The sequence below is a fragment of the Neovison vison genome, chromosome 3 (genome assembly GCF_020171115.1).
Source record: "Neovison vison isolate M4711 chromosome 3, ASM_NN_V1, whole genome shotgun sequence".
Taxonomy (NCBI): domain Eukaryota; kingdom Metazoa; phylum Chordata; class Mammalia; order Carnivora; family Mustelidae; genus Neogale; species Neogale vison.
Genome location: NC_058093.1, coordinates 161,739,515 through 161,757,958, shown reverse-complemented (window position 1 = coordinate 161,757,958; position 18,444 = coordinate 161,739,515). Strand labels below are relative to the sequence as shown.

General features: G+C 35.8%; 1 protein-coding gene across 4 annotated transcripts in view; it reads right to left on the bottom strand.

The window, feature by feature from the left end:
- The window catches only part of NOL4 (nucleolar protein 4), a 402,455-nt gene that overhangs the window by 185,096 nt on the left and 198,915 nt on the right, over positions 1-18,444 (bottom strand). For all 4 annotated transcript variants that reach the window (XM_044243197.1, XM_044243198.1, XM_044243199.1 and 1 more), the window contains exon 6: positions 9,898-10,181. In XM_044243197.1, the coding sequence (XP_044099132.1) occupies positions 9,898-10,181 (284 nt within the window). The remainder of the gene's footprint in view (positions 1-9,897; positions 10,182-18,444) is intronic.

The window sequence follows — 18,444 nt, the reverse complement described above, 5'->3', positions numbered from 1 at the left end:
TCATATTCAGTTGAGTCACTATTTATGGTAAAATATAATGAGAATCTATGGCCCAGAGAAATAAGATTGTACACATATGACCTAGAATAGGACACACTCATATTCCAGATTAAGGTCAGAGTCAGCAGCATAGTAGGAAGTTTAGGGAAGCCAGGTGACAATGTGAGGAAACTGCTGGTATAAGAAAGTGGGTGGGATAAGATCAATACAATTGATTCCCACATCACTACATCATTTTTGTTCAACAAACATTTTGTAAGGAGTAAGTTTTATGCATGTAAATCACTTCAAGGCATAACCATACAATCCACCATCTATACAATTTACCATCCTGCCTCCTTGTCCTTATTCTTCATGGATCTTTCTCCCTAAAAGTTCAGAAAAGAAATTTTTTCCCCCCGCTGAGATAATCAAGATAGGTACTATAAAGGAGGTAGCATTTGACTTGGACAGATTCCAACAGGTTCAGGAAGATTTTAACAAGCAGAAATTGCAAGATATCCTAGGATCTCTTTCCATTAGTGCCTGTTATATATCCACAGAAATAGGTCCTAGAATAAATGCCTATAAAATACCTCTGGGAATGTATTAAATATTTCAGATGCCTGGAAAATAGGTGTAACTAAAAGGAAATAAGGAAGGAAGAAGGGATGTGGGAAGAAAAGATAGTATTTACTAGATAAGATAAAATAAAGTAAAATGTTTCTCCAAATTGCCAATCTCAATATGTACTTGGTAGGCTATAAAAAATGGATTTTCAATTTTCCAAATAAATATTTATGAGTCGGGAATATTTTTGCAAGATTTAGCCAAGCCCCAAGCTCTGGAGCCAGTAATAACCACCACAGCAATTCCATTTATTATGTGCTTATATAAACAATGCATATAGTTGTATTAATTGTCACAATTGCCTACAGGTTAAGTATTATTATTGCCATGTAACTAACGAAATATCAAGGCTTAAACGGTAAAGACTTGCTCCAAATCACAGAGTTGATCATGTGGCTTCCTGATCAGGTATTATCAGGTAATAAAAGGGCAGCTGGGTGGGGGGGTCTCAGCACCAAGTTAAATTTGCTGCTCATTTTCAGATCCTGCTCCATGATCTCAACTCAAATTGTATCACTGAAAGGTGGGCCAAATGATTGGGGGCTTAAATCAAAATTCTAGAAATTCTTAGTGTAACCATATTTATAATGTCATTGGGTCTCAGTTTTTCCATCTGTAAAAATGGAATAATAACAGAACCTACTTGCCTTGGGTTATGTGCGGATTACATGAGTTAGTTTTTAGAATAAGGCCTGACACATGGTAAGAACTCAATAATGTTACCTATTATTATTATTCCTTGAGATGAAAGTTTATGACTTTTTATTACTTAATCCTTTTCTTTAAACTCTCATCCATGTTATTATCTTGATTCCAAATAACCCCAAGATCTTCAATTCAAAAAAAATTTTTTTTAAATCACACTAATAACAATGTTACAGATAATTGCTTTCAGGAATATACTTTAAGACTCATCAAATATTTAATGCTAATGAAAACAATATAAATTTATTATATTGAGATAAATTAGAATATATTACTCTTGATCTCTGCCTATTTCTTTTATTCTTTCCCCAAATTTGGGTCAATATCAGAGTGTTTCACAGTGAGTCCTGGTAATACCAATTATTTTGAGATGTGTATGAATTACTTCTGGGTATATTAATTATAGTTCTCTCTCTTAGGGTTCCTCTACCATTCTCAAGATACCCATAAATCAAATCACATTTTTAAAATTTTACCTTATCCCTAATGACAGAATACAAATGTAAAACAGACAAATACACATATGCAGACAAAACAAAACAAAAAACCCACCCAACCCCTCCAAAAAAGTTACATAAAGCATCCAAAATATAACCCTATTATTTTTTTGAGCTACTGATTAACCATCCAAATAAAGACAAAGATAACTGGTCAGTTTTCTTTATTTTGTATTTGGCCAAAAATATATATTACTCTAACCAGATTACCTACCAATGCATAGCACTGACGGCTGGAGGATCAGTTGAGATTTTGTATTGAACTGATTGAATTCATATGTTTAAAAGGGAACTCAAAATGTGTATTTTGCTGCATATAGAGAATTAAAATCAATTTCACTTTGCACATTTCAGGGTATAAATTTTAGAAGCTCCTTGTCTTCACCATTCTCCCAAGATAACAAATGTGAAATGAGCAAACATAGACTAGATCATGCATAGTAGGCACTCAAAAGTGTTGACTTTACCCCTTCTCTTCCTATAATAACATATCAAGAATATAAGCATAGGCAGGTGCTAACTATGACAGCATAATGACTCAGGAGGACACTGATCTGGGTGTTAGGAGTCACTTAAATGGGTCTTAATTTCTTCATCTGGAAAATGAGGCAGTTTTTAAAATTATATTATTGGGGCACCTGGGTGGCTCAGTGGGTTAAAGCCTCTGCCTTCAGCTCAGGTCATGATCCCAGGGTCCTGGGATCAAGCCCCACATTGGGCTCTCTGCTCAGCTGGGAGCCTGCTTCTCTGTCTCTCTGTCTCTTCTCTGCCTCTCTGTCTACTTGTGATCTCTGTCAAATAAATAAATAAAATCTTTGAATAAAAAAATTATATTATTCTACAGAGTAGTTAATTTAACGGTCCCTGAATAAGGCACATATTTTTCTCCTAAGCATAATACACATTTAAATTTAGGTTGCAAATATTATAGACACTACCAAAAAAATCACATGATGCTATATCCTTCTTATATATCTTTTGATTAAAAAAAGATCTTCTAAGGACAGAAGGAAAAAAATATGTCCAATAATGAGCACAACTGAAATCCATGTAACTCATGAGTATAAAATATAAAACACATACACACTCTTTCTATATGTATCTATATATAATACATATGCAAATATATATGTATGTATGTAAAATACATGAAGATGTCATTTTAAATTAGTAGTTAGCAAAATATAAGGCTAAAATTTACCTTGGGGCTTTTCAAGCACCCACTCTAACTCAACTACCCATTTATTTACACTTAGGCACAAAAGTAACAATGGGTATATGCTTAGTTTTCCAATAGAGGCACTAGTATAGTATTTTTATGTACAATAATTCATATAGGAGAGCAAAACAAATATACATATAATAAATGCCACTCCAAATATGTGCCATTTATTAAGGAACTAATTGTTCCTTATTCACTAATTGTTTTAAATCTCAATTTAATTGTTCACTAATTGTTTTAAATCTCTGCCTCTCTGGAGAGTATGCTCATCATAGTCCCCGTATGGTCCACAGTGATATCTAGTCCTACACAACATCAACCAGTATGTGGGTATGGTGAAAAGCTGATAGGCTGCAAAATCAGAAGACCTGCGTTCAATGCCAGGCTCTATCACTTAATTCATGTATAATTAATATTAGATAATAGCTTAGCATCCATTAGATTTTACGCACTTAGGTTTAAATAGGCCTGCTAATTACACTTATTCTCCTTACCATGTAGAGGTGGTTTGAGTTGTGAATATGAAAGTATACCCAAGTAAGTGTTCATCATTGTTAGAGTTGACATAACATCCTAGTATCGGAACTAATATATCCTTTATCTTCTGGCTCTAAGTTTCTTTCACACCCTCCATCATTACCTAATCAAACTCCCAATTCTGTCCATTTAACATTCTAAATATTCCTTAATTCTTTGCTCTCCTTTCCATCCCTACCACCACCTCACTAAGGCAAGACCTCATCCTGTTAGCAGCTTCCTCCCTTTTTATGCCACTTAAAGCCATCTTGTGACAAAGATGCCACAATGATCTACCCTGAAACACAATCTGACCATGCTGTTTTCCCATCCTTCATTCTAAGCAATTACCTGTTGACAGAGTGAAGTTCAAAGCTTTAAAAGTGCATCCATAGCCTACCCTAGTCTGACACCCTGAACTACTGCTCTAGATTTACCCTCACCACTTCCATCTTCAGCATTTCTAGGCCTTAGTTCAATGCTGTGTTCTTAGAGAATTTCCTACTTCCTTTCACCAAGTGGCTATCTCCTACTTAACCATGAAAAATTAACTTGGGAACTTTCCAGGACATGGTTAGAAGGCACACCCATATACAAATTAATTTCCATATTATAACACAGTTATTTACCTTTGTGTCTATCTTTCTCGCCAAAATGTGAGTTCATAATGAAACTTTTTTTTTTAATACCCAGGACAGTGTCTAGCATATGAGGCATATTTGTTGAATATATATTGTTTCTACCCTGAAGAAGATCGATGTCCAAATCTTTATTTAACACCAAGAAGCTAAATATTGAAAATCATCAAATTAAAACAAGAATAAGCTAGAATAACCACACAACAAAGACCAAGATAATATTGTTCCAAAAGTAAATCCGTGGCTCTCATGTTTTCAAAGGCAATCTCCTTACACCTAAATAGTACAGAGATATTTAGAAAAATTGTGCTGCTTCCATTCATCATGTCTAAATAAAATGGCATAGCAATCATTAATGGTAATTAGATAAGTATTTTATAAACTTTAATTTGAGTGTTAATACCCATTTTGGTAAGAATTTAAAGGAAAGATTCATTGACAAGATGTCACAAGGACCACTTTGGGGAGAAACGTTATTTTAATAAAGTGAAGACTGGAGAGTCTGGGGAACTGAGCCAAAAACCAAACCAAATATGCAATAACCACAGTGACACATTAACCCTCAAACAATAATCACCCTCTTACTACAGTTATTACTTGAAACATGATTCTTTTGGGAGAATGATTCAGAATATTTTACCATATTTAAGTATAATGCAGCCTGGTCACAAATACTAAAAGAAAAAAAAGAAAGCCAAAGAGGAAAAAAATCAATGATAATGTTTCTAAGTTACATATTTCCCTCTTTTAGATGTAGTTTTGTTTTTATTCTCACTTAATAATTTTAAACATGCTTATATCCAAATTTGTGTCTTCTTAGCCCTTCTTTTCCTATATAACTTGTTCCTTAACACTTCCTCAGGAGTCTCCTTTTCTAAGCTTTTAATTAATATTTCTACTTTCTTCTGATTTCTAATATTAATAGTCATCCTCTAAAAATGTGGCCATCTTCTAGTAGAAAATAAATATCACCTAAGTGTTTTCAATGCAATTTATTTATTCTTTAGATTGGCGAATATGACTCACCGGTCTAGTGAGTGAATTTGCAAGATAATAAGCCATCGGTAAATGGCATAGCTCAGCTCAGCTATTCTTTTTAAGCATTTCTATTCACTGTTCAGATTTAAATGCTTTATAATCATTTTGTCTGATATTATTCACAATAAAATCGTGAAATAGGTCAATATGAAATTCACAGAAATCTAAGTTTTTCAAAGATACTACATAATTAAGCTTTTATGTTCCTCCAAGTTATGACAGGGGCTAGCCTGAACAATACCGGAAGGAGAAATTGGTAGTGTCACTTGATAAATGTGTACGAAAGTGTTGGAACATTTCTAAGGACAACAAAAGGTAGTGCTAACTGAACAGACGAGTGCTAAACCTTTGGTATGAAGTTCACCTGATAGCCTCGGGTAAGCAAGAATCGATCCAAAGCCAGGAAACCCCAGAGCTCTCTGCATACAAACTCACATTGCAAGAAGAATCCCTAAAACAAAATTCCAGACATAGTCTCCTTTACAATTAAAATGATTCAGCTTCCCCATCTAGCCCTATACCTATCTCCAGTCCACTTCCCCACTAATTTTGCTCCTTCTTCTTCTGCCATGCGTTCTAATTCCAACTCCCAGAATTAACTCTCCTAACCATTGTCTGGGTTTAGACCTGTGTCACTTCACCTAAGAATTACTCTATTTAACTACACGTCAGTTTGGAAATGCCCCACACTTTGGCTTCTAAAACATCTCCTTATATGGTTGCCTTAACTTTCTCCTTTTTTTTTTCTTTTTTTTTTTTTTCTTCTGCAAACTCCTTTTATGCCACTCATTCTTGATGGGCCAATATTTTTCTACAGAGTGGTATATTTTGACTCTTGTCTCCTCAGTCTATGATCTTCTGAAGTGATCTTAACAACCACAACAGCTTTAAGCCGCACGTCTAAATCTTTCACAGGTTTTCTTCTTCAGTATAAATATTTATTCTGAGCTGAAACATATATCCCTGATGTCTATGAAATGTATCTCATGGGTACTGCACAGGCATGGTAAGCCTTATATATCAAAAAACTGCTTCTTCAAATATTTCTCATTCTGAATATTGGAAAATGGTGTCACCATCCACCTAGTCAATCTAGAGTCAAATTCCAGCCATTAAGGCTGGAGTCATTCCAGAATGCTTTCTGCTTCACTTCCCACATTTGTTAAAATTTTATTTCAAAATATTTGAGAACCTACTATGTACCCATATTAAGCCAGGTGTAGACATACCTCAGTAATCAAGGCAGATATCGTTCTTATAGAATTTACATCCCAATAGGAATGTATAAAGAGGCTTTTGTACTGTACTGTATGTGAAAAACATTCCTAAGAGTCTGGCTATATAAAATCTATCAAGCTATCTATTCCACAAATACAATATCAAAAGAACAAAAGTAATAGGTTCTTTTTTTTTTTTTTTTTTGTATTCCTGCATTATTTTCTTCCTGGAATGCCACAGCAGCTGTCTAACCAGTTTTATGTCTTTTTTTTTTTTTAATTTCCTAGTCCCTATTTATCTGTCCCTAGTTCCTATCTATCTGCTCCAATGTAGCCAAAATAATCTTTCTTTAAAATTGCAAGCTGACTATAACCTTATCATGGTAAACTTGTCTATGGGATGCAATCCAAAGTCCTTGAACTGACCCATGAAGTCTTTGCTGATGGAAACTCTCCATACTCCATTTCTCCACCATATTCTCTGCTATGGCCATACTAAGCTTCTTGCAAATTGCCATGCCCAGTGTGCTCTCTCCTGGCTCTATGGCTCCACACATGCTCTCCCATAAATAATCTCCTCCATCTGAATAAACTTGACTTACACTTCAGATTCATGCTGGCATTAATCGCTCTATAAAGTCTTCCTTAAGAATCATTATAGTCCCATGGGTGCCCCACCTTTCTTTTCTCATTTCACCTTGTCATTTGCCCATCATTTTACTTATGGAATCAGATTATAATCATAGGTTTGCCTTTCTCTCCTGCTTGTTGAGCTTTTGAGGGGCTGGGCCCCCAGTTTGCTTCTTTCCATGTTTTTGCTTTCTATAACCATGCCTTCATGTAGGAGTCTGTAAGTAAATATTTAGTGAGTAAATTAATGGGTGGCAAATATTCTATATTACATAACAATATTGGGTTCTTCCTCAAATACCGTGTTATGAAGTCCTACCTAGTTCCAAATAGACAATGCTTCCCTAATATATAAGACCAACTCATCTTCCCTGTGCATTCCAGGCCTTTCACAATATCCAAAAGGAGACCCCTTCTGAAAAAATGGTAATCTTACATGTCCTTCAATGTTCAAGACTCAATTCCTCCAGGAAGCCCTATTCATTACTCCAATAGAAATAGTGTTTTCTTACTTTGAACTCCCAATATTTTAACACAGGAATGGATATTTACCTATACTTATAACTAAGAATGTTTTCTGTGTATATGTCCCCCTTTCTACCAAAACGATTTACCAAAGTTCTTATGAATAAAGACTCCTGAGTTGTTTCTGCTACTTCATTAGTACAAATTAGTACCATCATACGTCATATATTGACAGGTATTCAATATATTCTTTTATTATATTATCCTTGAAGGAAGGAATAAAGAATCACTCTGGAATCTGCTCCGAAAGTGCTCTAAATCTGTTCTCACTGACTCAACTACTTTCTATCTTTATCTTACTTGGTACATCAGCATTGTGCCTCACAGCTGACCACTTTCTTTCGTGAAAGGTAGACTACACTTAACTTCCATACACTATACCCTTCTGATCTTCTGTGTCTCTGGCTACTCCCCAGTCAGCTCTGGAAGCTATTCTTCCTTTACCAAACCTTTAAATGTTTGGTTCCTTGGGGATGTTTCTTCCCTAAGCCCATTTCTCATCTTATTCCTCACATACAGCCCAATCTGAACTTTTTACAACCTCATCTTAAATAGAGCAGAAAAGTAACTTCACTCTGTGCAACACTGTGTTTCAAACGAGCATAGCTCCTATCATTATAATGAATACGGGGATAGAGAAGAGCAAACCAGTGCATAGTTTTAGAAAAATACTCAGCAGATACATAACATAAAAAGGACGTTTATAAAGACCAGACGGACAATGTGGATGGCCAGAGCACTTAAAAGTTATTTCGTTCCATAAAATGTAACCTCGATTCAGATCATGTTAGTGAATACAAATCGTTTGTGATTTGGCTTTAACCCACTGGAGAGAATATTTGTGCATTTACCCCAGCAAAAGTTGTAGCAGCTTCCCTCAGGCAGAAGTGCTTAAGTGTCTGACGATGTCAGTGACTTGCTTAAAAGAGGATAAAACAACATACCCTCAGGCAAGCAAGAGGATTTAAATAGAGCCAATTTAGGAAGTACAGTGCCTCAGCAAATTCAGAAATTAATTCAAATTAAGACATTTTGCTTTAAGAGCTTTATCAAAAGATCAGTTCTTCGATTCTAATTTAGAAGTGGGGTGGGGGGTGGGGGGTGGGGGGGAGGAAGTAAAAATGTATATTCCATACAAATCTTCCTGTATTCAAAAGTATACCTTCAAAAATTACGGAACAAAAATCACAGCATGCATTACTTCAAACCAATAGAAATGTGAAGTTTGTTTGTTTGTTTAATAAGTCATTTGGGACAAACTGATGGTTGCCAGAAGGGAGGTGAGTGGGGAATGGGTTACACAGGCGATGGTGATAAAAGAAGGAGTACACTTGTGATGAGCACCAGGTGTTGCACTGACCTATTGAATCACTGCACTATACCTGGAACTATATTACACTGTATGTTAACTAGACTTTAAATGAAAACCAAAGAAGAATTGTCAGTATTTCTGAAAATGGGTGTGAAGATAGAGATCAAAGAGAAGGATCAAAAAATTTTAAAAAATGAATCAATTGGGAATGGGAAGGATTGAAATTTATTCTAATATAAAGAACTAGAAATTTAGATATGTCTGAAACATGGTTCTGTCTTCTGTAGAATACAGTTTGTGATAAATTACTTGTCGCAGTAGTTATTTAATCTACATGCTTCATCTAGAACACCAACACATTTCTCCCAGGTATGGGGAGTAAATTACTGACCAAACTCCCTGGGTCTCTAAAGCAAACTTGAGAGTCTAATTGAAACTTTATTTGTGCGTACACCTGTCCAATCTAGTAAAAACTAGATAGTGATCTTTTTAGAGTCCATAATTGTGTTCTGAGAGCTAAACTTTGACATCTGAGCTCAACAAACTCCCAGAGACACAGCCATAAGAAGATTATATAAAGGAGAAACATTATATCAAGTAATTTCATGTATAAAAACACACGTGATAGGAATTAAGGACGGCATGTGATGAGATGAACACTGGATGTTATATGCAACTGATGAATCATTGAACTCTACGTCCGAAACTAATGATGTACTATATGTTGGCTAATTTAATTTAAAATTAAACACACACACACACACACACACATACCAACACACAATGGAAAAACTATCCATTTTGCTCACTACTATTTCTGAAAATTATTGCTTATTTGGACATAGGATATCTATAGTTGGCAACATATCATTGGGATTTGCTTAAAATATTTTTAGCAAAAATAATCTTCATCTTTCATATAAATACGTATTTCTTTATGACCTTCATGACAAACTCAGAAACTCTGAAAACTGTCACATGACCTTACCTTGCTTCCATTTTCTCTCGCCTCTCGTTCCATCTTGAGGTCAGAGATTAGAAGATTCTTATATTTGTTTTTTCCATTACTGCTGTGGTCATCTATTCTGTATTCCGAAGTCAGCTGTGCTGAGAGGGGGCTGTCACTCAAGTTCAGTGGCTGCTCCTCCTGCTCCAGCCCAGGTTTGCCATCACCATTGGAGTCGCCTATCTCCCTGCCGTGTGTTCCCCCTGAAGCAACTGAACTGTGCCCCAGAGTCTCATTGCCGTTAAAACTCTCTGCAGCAGAATCATCTGTTGGAAAGAAGAGTTCGATTTTAATTAATGTGCCATTCAGTTACTATTTCAACAATCACCGAGCTCCTGTTATGTGCTTGGCATCGAGGTAACAATACATATCCTGTGTAATTTATCTTTACACATGACAATGGCTGCTTCGCCAGTTTATTTGTAATCTAGTAGGCACATTTAGGCAAAAGAAGTGAAGTGAAATAAGAAGAAGATAAAATAGATTCTTCTCCTACCCACTTAAGCCCCCAAATTGCATCACCACTTCCTCATATCAGGGAGATCATAGGAGAAGAATCCATGAAACAAGATGGGATTGGGAGGGAGACAAACCATAAGTGACTCTTAATCTCACGAAACAAACTGTGGGTTGCTGGGGGGAGGGGGGTTGGGAGAAGGAGGGTAGGGTTATGGACATTGGGGAGGGTATGTGCTTTTGGGTAAATTGGAAGGGGAGATGAACCATGAGAGACTATGGACTCTGAAAAACAATCTGAGGAGTTTGAAGTGGCGGGGGGTGGGATGTTGGGGTACCAGGTGGTGGGTATTATAGAGGGCACAGCTTGCATGGAGCACTGGGTGTGTTGAAAAAATAATGAATACTGTTTTTCTGAAAATAAATAAATAGGAAAAAAAAAAGAAAAAAAAGAAGAAGATAAAATAGGGAAAATGGTTCAATCTCAAAAGCAATTGTGAAGAAAAGCAAATTAAAACAAAGAGAAGCTCATTAATTATTTTGTAGATAGTTTTTGTTTTTCTAGTGAGAATATCCTGATTTGATGAAAATTCTCTGATAAAAGCAACGTGTGTTCTGCTAGTGGGGCATATGTTGGTTCAAGCTTTATGAGTGTTTAACATGCATCTAAAACATTAAAAGTGATCACACCTTCCGCTCCAGTCATTACACTTCTGGGACCTCTAAGTTTAAAGAGTATAATCATTGAATGCATTTCTGTGCAGGTAAAAAAGCTTTTTTTAAAACCAGTGTCAGTTACAATAGCAAATATTCAGAAGTGACAAAAATTACCAAAAGTAAAAAACTGGCTTAATATATGTTGGGATGATTAGAATATGGGAAATGTGGAATCTTTTTCCATTAATATTAATGGGAAGTGTGAAGTGTTAAATAGAAAAAGCTAGCTTCAAAAATGGACAAATGACACCAATTTTTTGAAAAGAAAACATATATCCTTATAGAGGAAGATGAGTAAAAAAATGTAGCCTAAAATATTGATATTAATTTCTTTTTACTGGAATGGCACTATATTTTTAAATACTCTTTATTATTTACAACATATATAATTTTCTAATAAAAAATAAAATAACTTGGAATAAAAAATAAAAAGCAAAACTGGGAAGAAAGGGAAGAAACAAAGTCAGTCAAAATTTTCTGGCTTTAAAATAAACGATAAGCTTGTTTAGAAATACACATCAATAACAATTAGAGTAAGAAACAAAATTTACATGCAACAAAAATCCCATTTCTCTTAATTTCATCTTTATATTAATTTCAAAGGATTATGAGGGACAAAGGTGTTAAATTTTTTCCTATAGTTAAGGGCTCTTGAAACGATACAAATATGAGTGTGCACAAGTAATATTTTGATTCTGAATGTTCTCAAGTTTGCTTTATTTTTATAGGATGCAATGAAATAGTTAATGCCAAAAATTATATTTAATTCTGAAGGAGTGGTATAACTCACCTGTTCATTTATTTATTCATTTATTGAATACCAACATTAGGCCAAAAGGCGGTTAAATAATTTGGCCAACAGAGCCTCTGCCTTCAGCGAGTTCACAAATAACTAAAAGAGATGAAAAAAACAAAAACAAAAACATGCAACTAAAATGCAGAGGAAAAAAGGCTTTGATTCAAAACAAGGTCAGTAAAGGCATCACAGAAGTTTTTCTAAAGAAGGTGGTATATGAGCCGAATTTCAAAAGATGAGTAAGACTTAACCAGTGAAGCAGCTAGGGGAGAGAGTTCCCCACTTAGGTATCAGCAGGTGCAGCATCTTCGAAGAGGAAGAAGGGAAGTACAGGGCAGATGAGACACAAGGTTGGGGTGCTGACTGTAAATAGAGTCAGAAAGGGAAACCTAGAGAGGGAGGCAGAGGATGAAGAGCTTGGCTTGGACCTTGAGTGTGAATAGGATCAATTTTATTGTCCAAAATGATATGGGAAAAAAAATTTTTTTAAAGAGATTACTCTGACTGATTGAGGAGAATGGGATAAAGGTGACAAAATGGGAAACCATTAAGAGCTCTAGAAGCCATCTGAATCTGCATTGTTTAAAGCCTTAATCAAAACAGCAGTAGTGTAGGGACGCCTGGGTGGCTCAGTTGGTTGGACGACTGCCTCCGGCTCAGGGCGTGATCCTGGAGTCCCTGGATCTAGTCCCACATCAGGCTCCCAGCTCCATGGGGAGTCTGCTTTGCTCTCTGGCCTTCTCCTCGCTCATGCTCTCTCTCACTGTCTCTCTCTCTCAAATAAATAAATAAAATCTTTAAAAAAAAAAAAAACAATAAACAAACAAAAAAAAAAACAGCAGTAGTGTAGAACAGGAAGGGATCTAATCATCATAAGAAAAGAACAGGTAAGACTGACAGTAGGACAGACACCGGCCCAAGAGGAAGCCCAGATCTCCAGCTCCAAGGGAAAATGAGAACAAAGGACATTAAGCTTAATTTTCAGTAAAATAATATTTTAAAAATTTAAATTTTAAAAATTTAATATTTTAAAACTATTTTGTGGAAAAGTTAAAATGTATTCAAATTGTAAGGACCTATTTAGGAAGACGTTTTCATTAAAGTTAAACAAAAACCTTGTTTAACCCTTAAACTGTCCCGGCTTCCCTTCCACCCAGGGGATTTACTTAAAAACAAGTCCTGGAAACCAGCTCAAGGTAACAAAGCCCAGATACAAGGGTGGGTCAGGCCAGGTGGAGACGTCTGATCAGTGGTTGAGGGACGCATACTGTCTCCCTAGCTACCAAGGAGTATGGGCCCCTGCCCCTTGAAAGCCTTTTTGGCGCCAATCCTAACCAAGGTGTAATAGACTGGTTCAAACGTCTACTAGGGTAAATTGTAATTCAATTGGTCACCCAGTATCACTGTGGAGTTTCCTGTGTGTGTTACAATCTCATTGGCCACCTGTGCATGGCCAGGCCCGACCGCATGGCCTTTGCCCTTAAAAGCTAATCTGGGAAACAGAGAAGGGTCACCTTCTTTGTAAGAGGCCTGGTCCTGGCCGGTCAGCTTGATTCTTGATGCTTGGTGCGAAATAAAGCTTTGCTTGACCTTCGCTTTGTATCAGTCTCGCTCCTTTAATCATAGACCCATTATTGGGGCATAACACAAATGGCAAGATTCTATTCATAAATTACTCCTTTTACATCCCCATTCAACAAAAGACTTCATGTAGAAAGAAAACAAACATAAGAGAATTTAGAGAAACTCAGTCATAAAGAATATGACATGGCACTTCCCATAGTTACTGAGAAATCAAAAACATTCTTTTAATCATGAAATATATAAGGTTTTTGAAATAAAGAATTCAGGGAATAATATACCTAAGTAATTCAGAAAATTGTGCATGTCCTTTTGTGAAGTCAGATCCAATGCTAAAGTATGCAAGGTCATTTCTGATTATTTAAGCTATTTCTTTCCACAGAAATCCAAAGAGAAGCACAATGGACATATTCTAGGCCAATTATCAAATTCATGAAGAAAAGTGTGATTTAACATTTGTTGTACTAGAATCCCTTAAAAAATGCTTAACATTTTATGTAAGAAAATGTTATCAATATGTTAAAAGAGTGAATAACTCTGAAGGTATATTACATTTTAAAACCTAATTTAGGAGTTGCCTGCCTGGTTCAGTTAGTTAAGCATCTACCTTTGGCTCAGGTCATGATCTCAGGGTTGTGAGATGGGGCCCCAGGTCTCTGTCAGGCTCCCTGCTCAGCCAGAAACCTGCTTCTCCCTCTCCCTCTGTTCCTCCCTGTTTGTGCTCTCTTGCTCATTCTCTCTCTCTAATACATAAATAAATAAATAAATAAGTCATCTTAAAAAATAAATAAATAAATCTATGCTAGCATGAAACAAAGCCAATGTCTATCATAGTTAAAAATTTAAAATAGTACACTGTGTCTTTAACCTGAAATCGTCATGCATATTTAGTAACTATTGTACCATTTACTCACATTTTAAATAAGATAAACATTATGATCTATCAGGAGAATATTTAATAAAAGTCATGTATTTATAATCTTGATATAAAGTATAAACAATAAAGGAGAAAGTATTTTTAGACAGAGTAGTTCACTCCAGATGTTACCAAGGTAACTAAATTCTACAGCTTTCCATATTTCATTCGTGAGTAAATCAATATGTTTTCTCAAGAACAAATGAATGATTTACTTATTTGTATGAAATTTATATATTCACTCATTTTATCATTTAAATGGTAAAAGAACCAGTAATGTCACATGCCACTATTTTATAAATCAAAATTTAAAACAGAGTTTTTGATGTCTATATTAGAAAAATACAGAAATCAAGAGTGAGCAGACATTAAACTGAAGCTAAATGAACTGCTTTTTATTGTCTGGTTTCTTGCAACCCTGTTAACGATTTTTATTTCCTCTTCCTTAGAGATACTATTTCAGAATTTGAAACCACTCATCTCAGACTCCTGTTTATGATAACCAACTCATACCCACTTATTGCTTCAAAGGGGAAATCTGCTTCCTTACCCAAGATCATTTGCTCCATCCTAAGTGGCTGCTGGTGTGTGGGTAGCGAGCTGCTATACAAAGGGTACAGTGTTGAGATCTGTAGGTATGGCCTTTAGGTTCGCACGCCCAGAACGCTGGTGCTTCTCTCAAGTTTCAGCCTGGGTACCACATAGCACTGGAACTAAGAACTCTGTGTTTGAGGACCAAGAAGAAAACGGCACCTGGAGCTCTGGAAATTAAGAGTGCCCAGGGTACCTAGCAACAGAAGAGAATGTGGAATGTGATGACAGGAAACGTGGCATCCAGTGACATCAGGAAGGCCGTTGGATGTTTAGGTTGCGTTGCTCTTAGGCTGGTTTTGCTGGGATGGATTTGGGGCTGCGCAGAGGACCATGCAAATGAGCTCAGCTGTGGCTCTTACCTGTAAGTTGCTGTAACACTAACCAGCTATTCATTTTCTTCTTTCTCCTTCCCTACTCCCCACTCCCTTCACCAATTAGCACAGACCCTAGAAATACTATTTGTTTATATTATGTCTAATGTTGTCACAAGAGTCAATGGTTAGCTCTCTCTATATAAAGAGAGTTAACCTATAACATCAAGTATGATATATTTATATATATTTATATATTTAAGTATATAAATATGTATATATGTGTTCTCTCCATATATAAACATAATGTGATGTATATATATTTGAAATCTCCCAAAGCACCTGACCTACATTCTCATTCAGCCACTTTCAGTAGTTCTTCATTAGGGTCTTTAGGCCAAGTGCCTTAGGCAAAATGAATAGGAAAAAATTTATATATAATCCTCATTTTAAGATTAATACTTGGAAATTTAGTCCAAAAATCCAGGTCAGATGCTTATAGGGTCCAGAAAGCTTTTATGGTGTTCCCCCGAAATGCACCACAGTCCTCTGCCCCCATCCTTTGGTGCCTCCTTATTAAACCACCCTTTAATATATGAACATAAAGCTAATTTTAAATCCAAAATACAGACATAAATAACCCTATGTCAAAAGATTGGTACCTTAATATGCAAAAAAAATAGAAAAAAAAAATTTTAAATCCTTCAAAGTCTATTTAACAAAATGGAGTTTAGGGGCCAGCCCCTTCATCACTTTATCACTCCTACCCTCTGCTCTAAGTTTTCTTCTAGTCTAGGGTCCCCTATAAAAAAAATTGAAGTATATCCATTGCTATACTATACCCTTCATTTTTTCTCTCCTTTCAAGTTTTTATTTAAATTCCAGTTAGTTAACATACATTGTAATATTAGGCTCAGGTGTAGGAATTCACTAATTCCTTCATTGCTTAGGTACAACACCCAGGGATCGGTATAAGTGCCCTCCTTAATACCCATCACCCATTTAACCCCTCCCCTCCCCCATCCTCTCCAGCAACCCTCAGTTTGGTCTTTATAGTTAAGAGTCTGTTTATGGTTTGCTTCTCTCTTTTATCCCCGCTATGTTCGACTATTTTGTTTCTTAAATTCCACATATGAGTGAGACTATATGCCCATACTCTATATCTTACACCATAGCTCCCTCTACTCTGCAACATGAAGCAGGCAATCCAGTCTAAAGAAATCCTTCGTGAGAACACAAGCAGCAACCTGACATCATCTGTAGCAAATTATTACTAGACATATCTCCAAAGGCAAGGGAAACAAAAGCAAAAATGAACTACTGGGACTTTGTCAAGATAAAAATTTCCTCACAGTGAAGGAAACAAACAATAAAACTGAAAGACAACCTACACATGGGAGAAGATATTTGCAAATGACATATCTGGTAAAGAGTTAGTATCCAAAAGCTGTAAAGGACTTAATCAAACTCAATACCCAAAAAACAAATAATCCAGTTAAATGGGCAGAAGACATGAAGAGACATTTTTTTCCAAACAAGATATACAAATAGCTAACAGACCAACAACTAACAACTAAAAGACAGCTCAATGTCACTCATCATCAGAAAAATACAAATCAAAACTATGATGAGTTTCCACCTGTCAGAATGGCTAAAATTAACAACACAGGAAACAACAGGTGTTGGCAAAGACCCAGAGAAAAGGAAACCTTCTTCCACTGTTGGTGGAAATGCATATTAGTGGAACCACTCTGGAAAACAGTATGGAGATTCCTCAAAAAGTTAAAAATAGAACTATCCTATGTTCCAGCAATTTCACTCATAGGTACTTACCCAAAGGATACAAAAATACTGATTCCAAGGGGCACATGCACCCAATGTTTATAGCAGCATTGTCAGCAATAGCCAAAGTATGGAAAGAGCCCACATGTCCATCAACTAATGAACATGTAAAGAAAAATGGTATGTATGTATACAGAATATACCTACATTGGAATATTACTCAGCCATCAAAAAGTATGAAATTTTGCCATTTCCAATGACATGGATAGAGCTGGACTGTATTATGCTAAGAGAAATAAGTTGGTCAGACAAGGACAACTACTATATGCTCATACATGGAATTTAAGAAATAAAACAGATGACATCAAGGAAAGAAGGGAAAAAAAAGAGAAGGGGAGGCAAACCGTAGGAGACTATTAACTACAGAGAACAAACTGAGGGTTGCTGGAGGTGAGGTGGGCAGTGGATGGACAAAAGGGGTCATAAATATGAAGAAGGACACCTGTGATAAGCACCGGGTGTCATATGTAAGTGACAAATCACTAAATTCTACTCCTGAAACTGGTATTGCACTATATGTTAACTAACTAGAATTTAAATAAAAACTTGAAACAAAGACAGATGATAGATGATCGATAGATAGATCTAGATAGATCAATCCTTTGCTGGGCAGCCCCATTCCTTCCCCAGTCTAAGACCCTGACACGTCCCTGCCTTTGTCCATTTGTAGTTGTCACCTACCAATTTCTTCCTTTTTCTTATTTCCTTTCTTCAGATCCTTCTGATGACTTTTCCATTCTTTGATTTCTACTTTGCTCAACTTTTATAATACTGTTATTGAGTAAACAGCACTGTGCTATGTTTTATCTTATACTTACATGCAAAAATTTTAACTGCTGATTACAGAAGTCTTACACATTGATGTCCTTAATACCACAAAAATCTTTCAAAAAGTAAGTAATCAACATATTTGCAAACTATAATCCAGATTATATACTATTTAATAATGCTGTCTTAAACATGTACAAAAGAATGATGCTACAATTTGAAGTAAAACTTTCACACTAAGGAATTTACTAATATAAATAAATAAATATATATGTATATAGGTATATATAAAAAGTTAAAGGGAATTGATTTTAAAATGATAAAACCAATATTGAGGGTAAGAAAGTACAGAGGGATTCAGTTTTCCCTCTCCAAAGTGAAGGATAAGTTCTTAAAACTTGACCTCTTTATTGCTAAGAAGAAGGAACTAGAGGGTATTGTGCTAAGCGAAATAAGTCTTCCAGAGAAAGACAATTATCATATGATCTCACTGATAGGAGAAATTTGAGAAACAAGACAGGAGATCATAGGGGAAGGGAGGGAAAAAT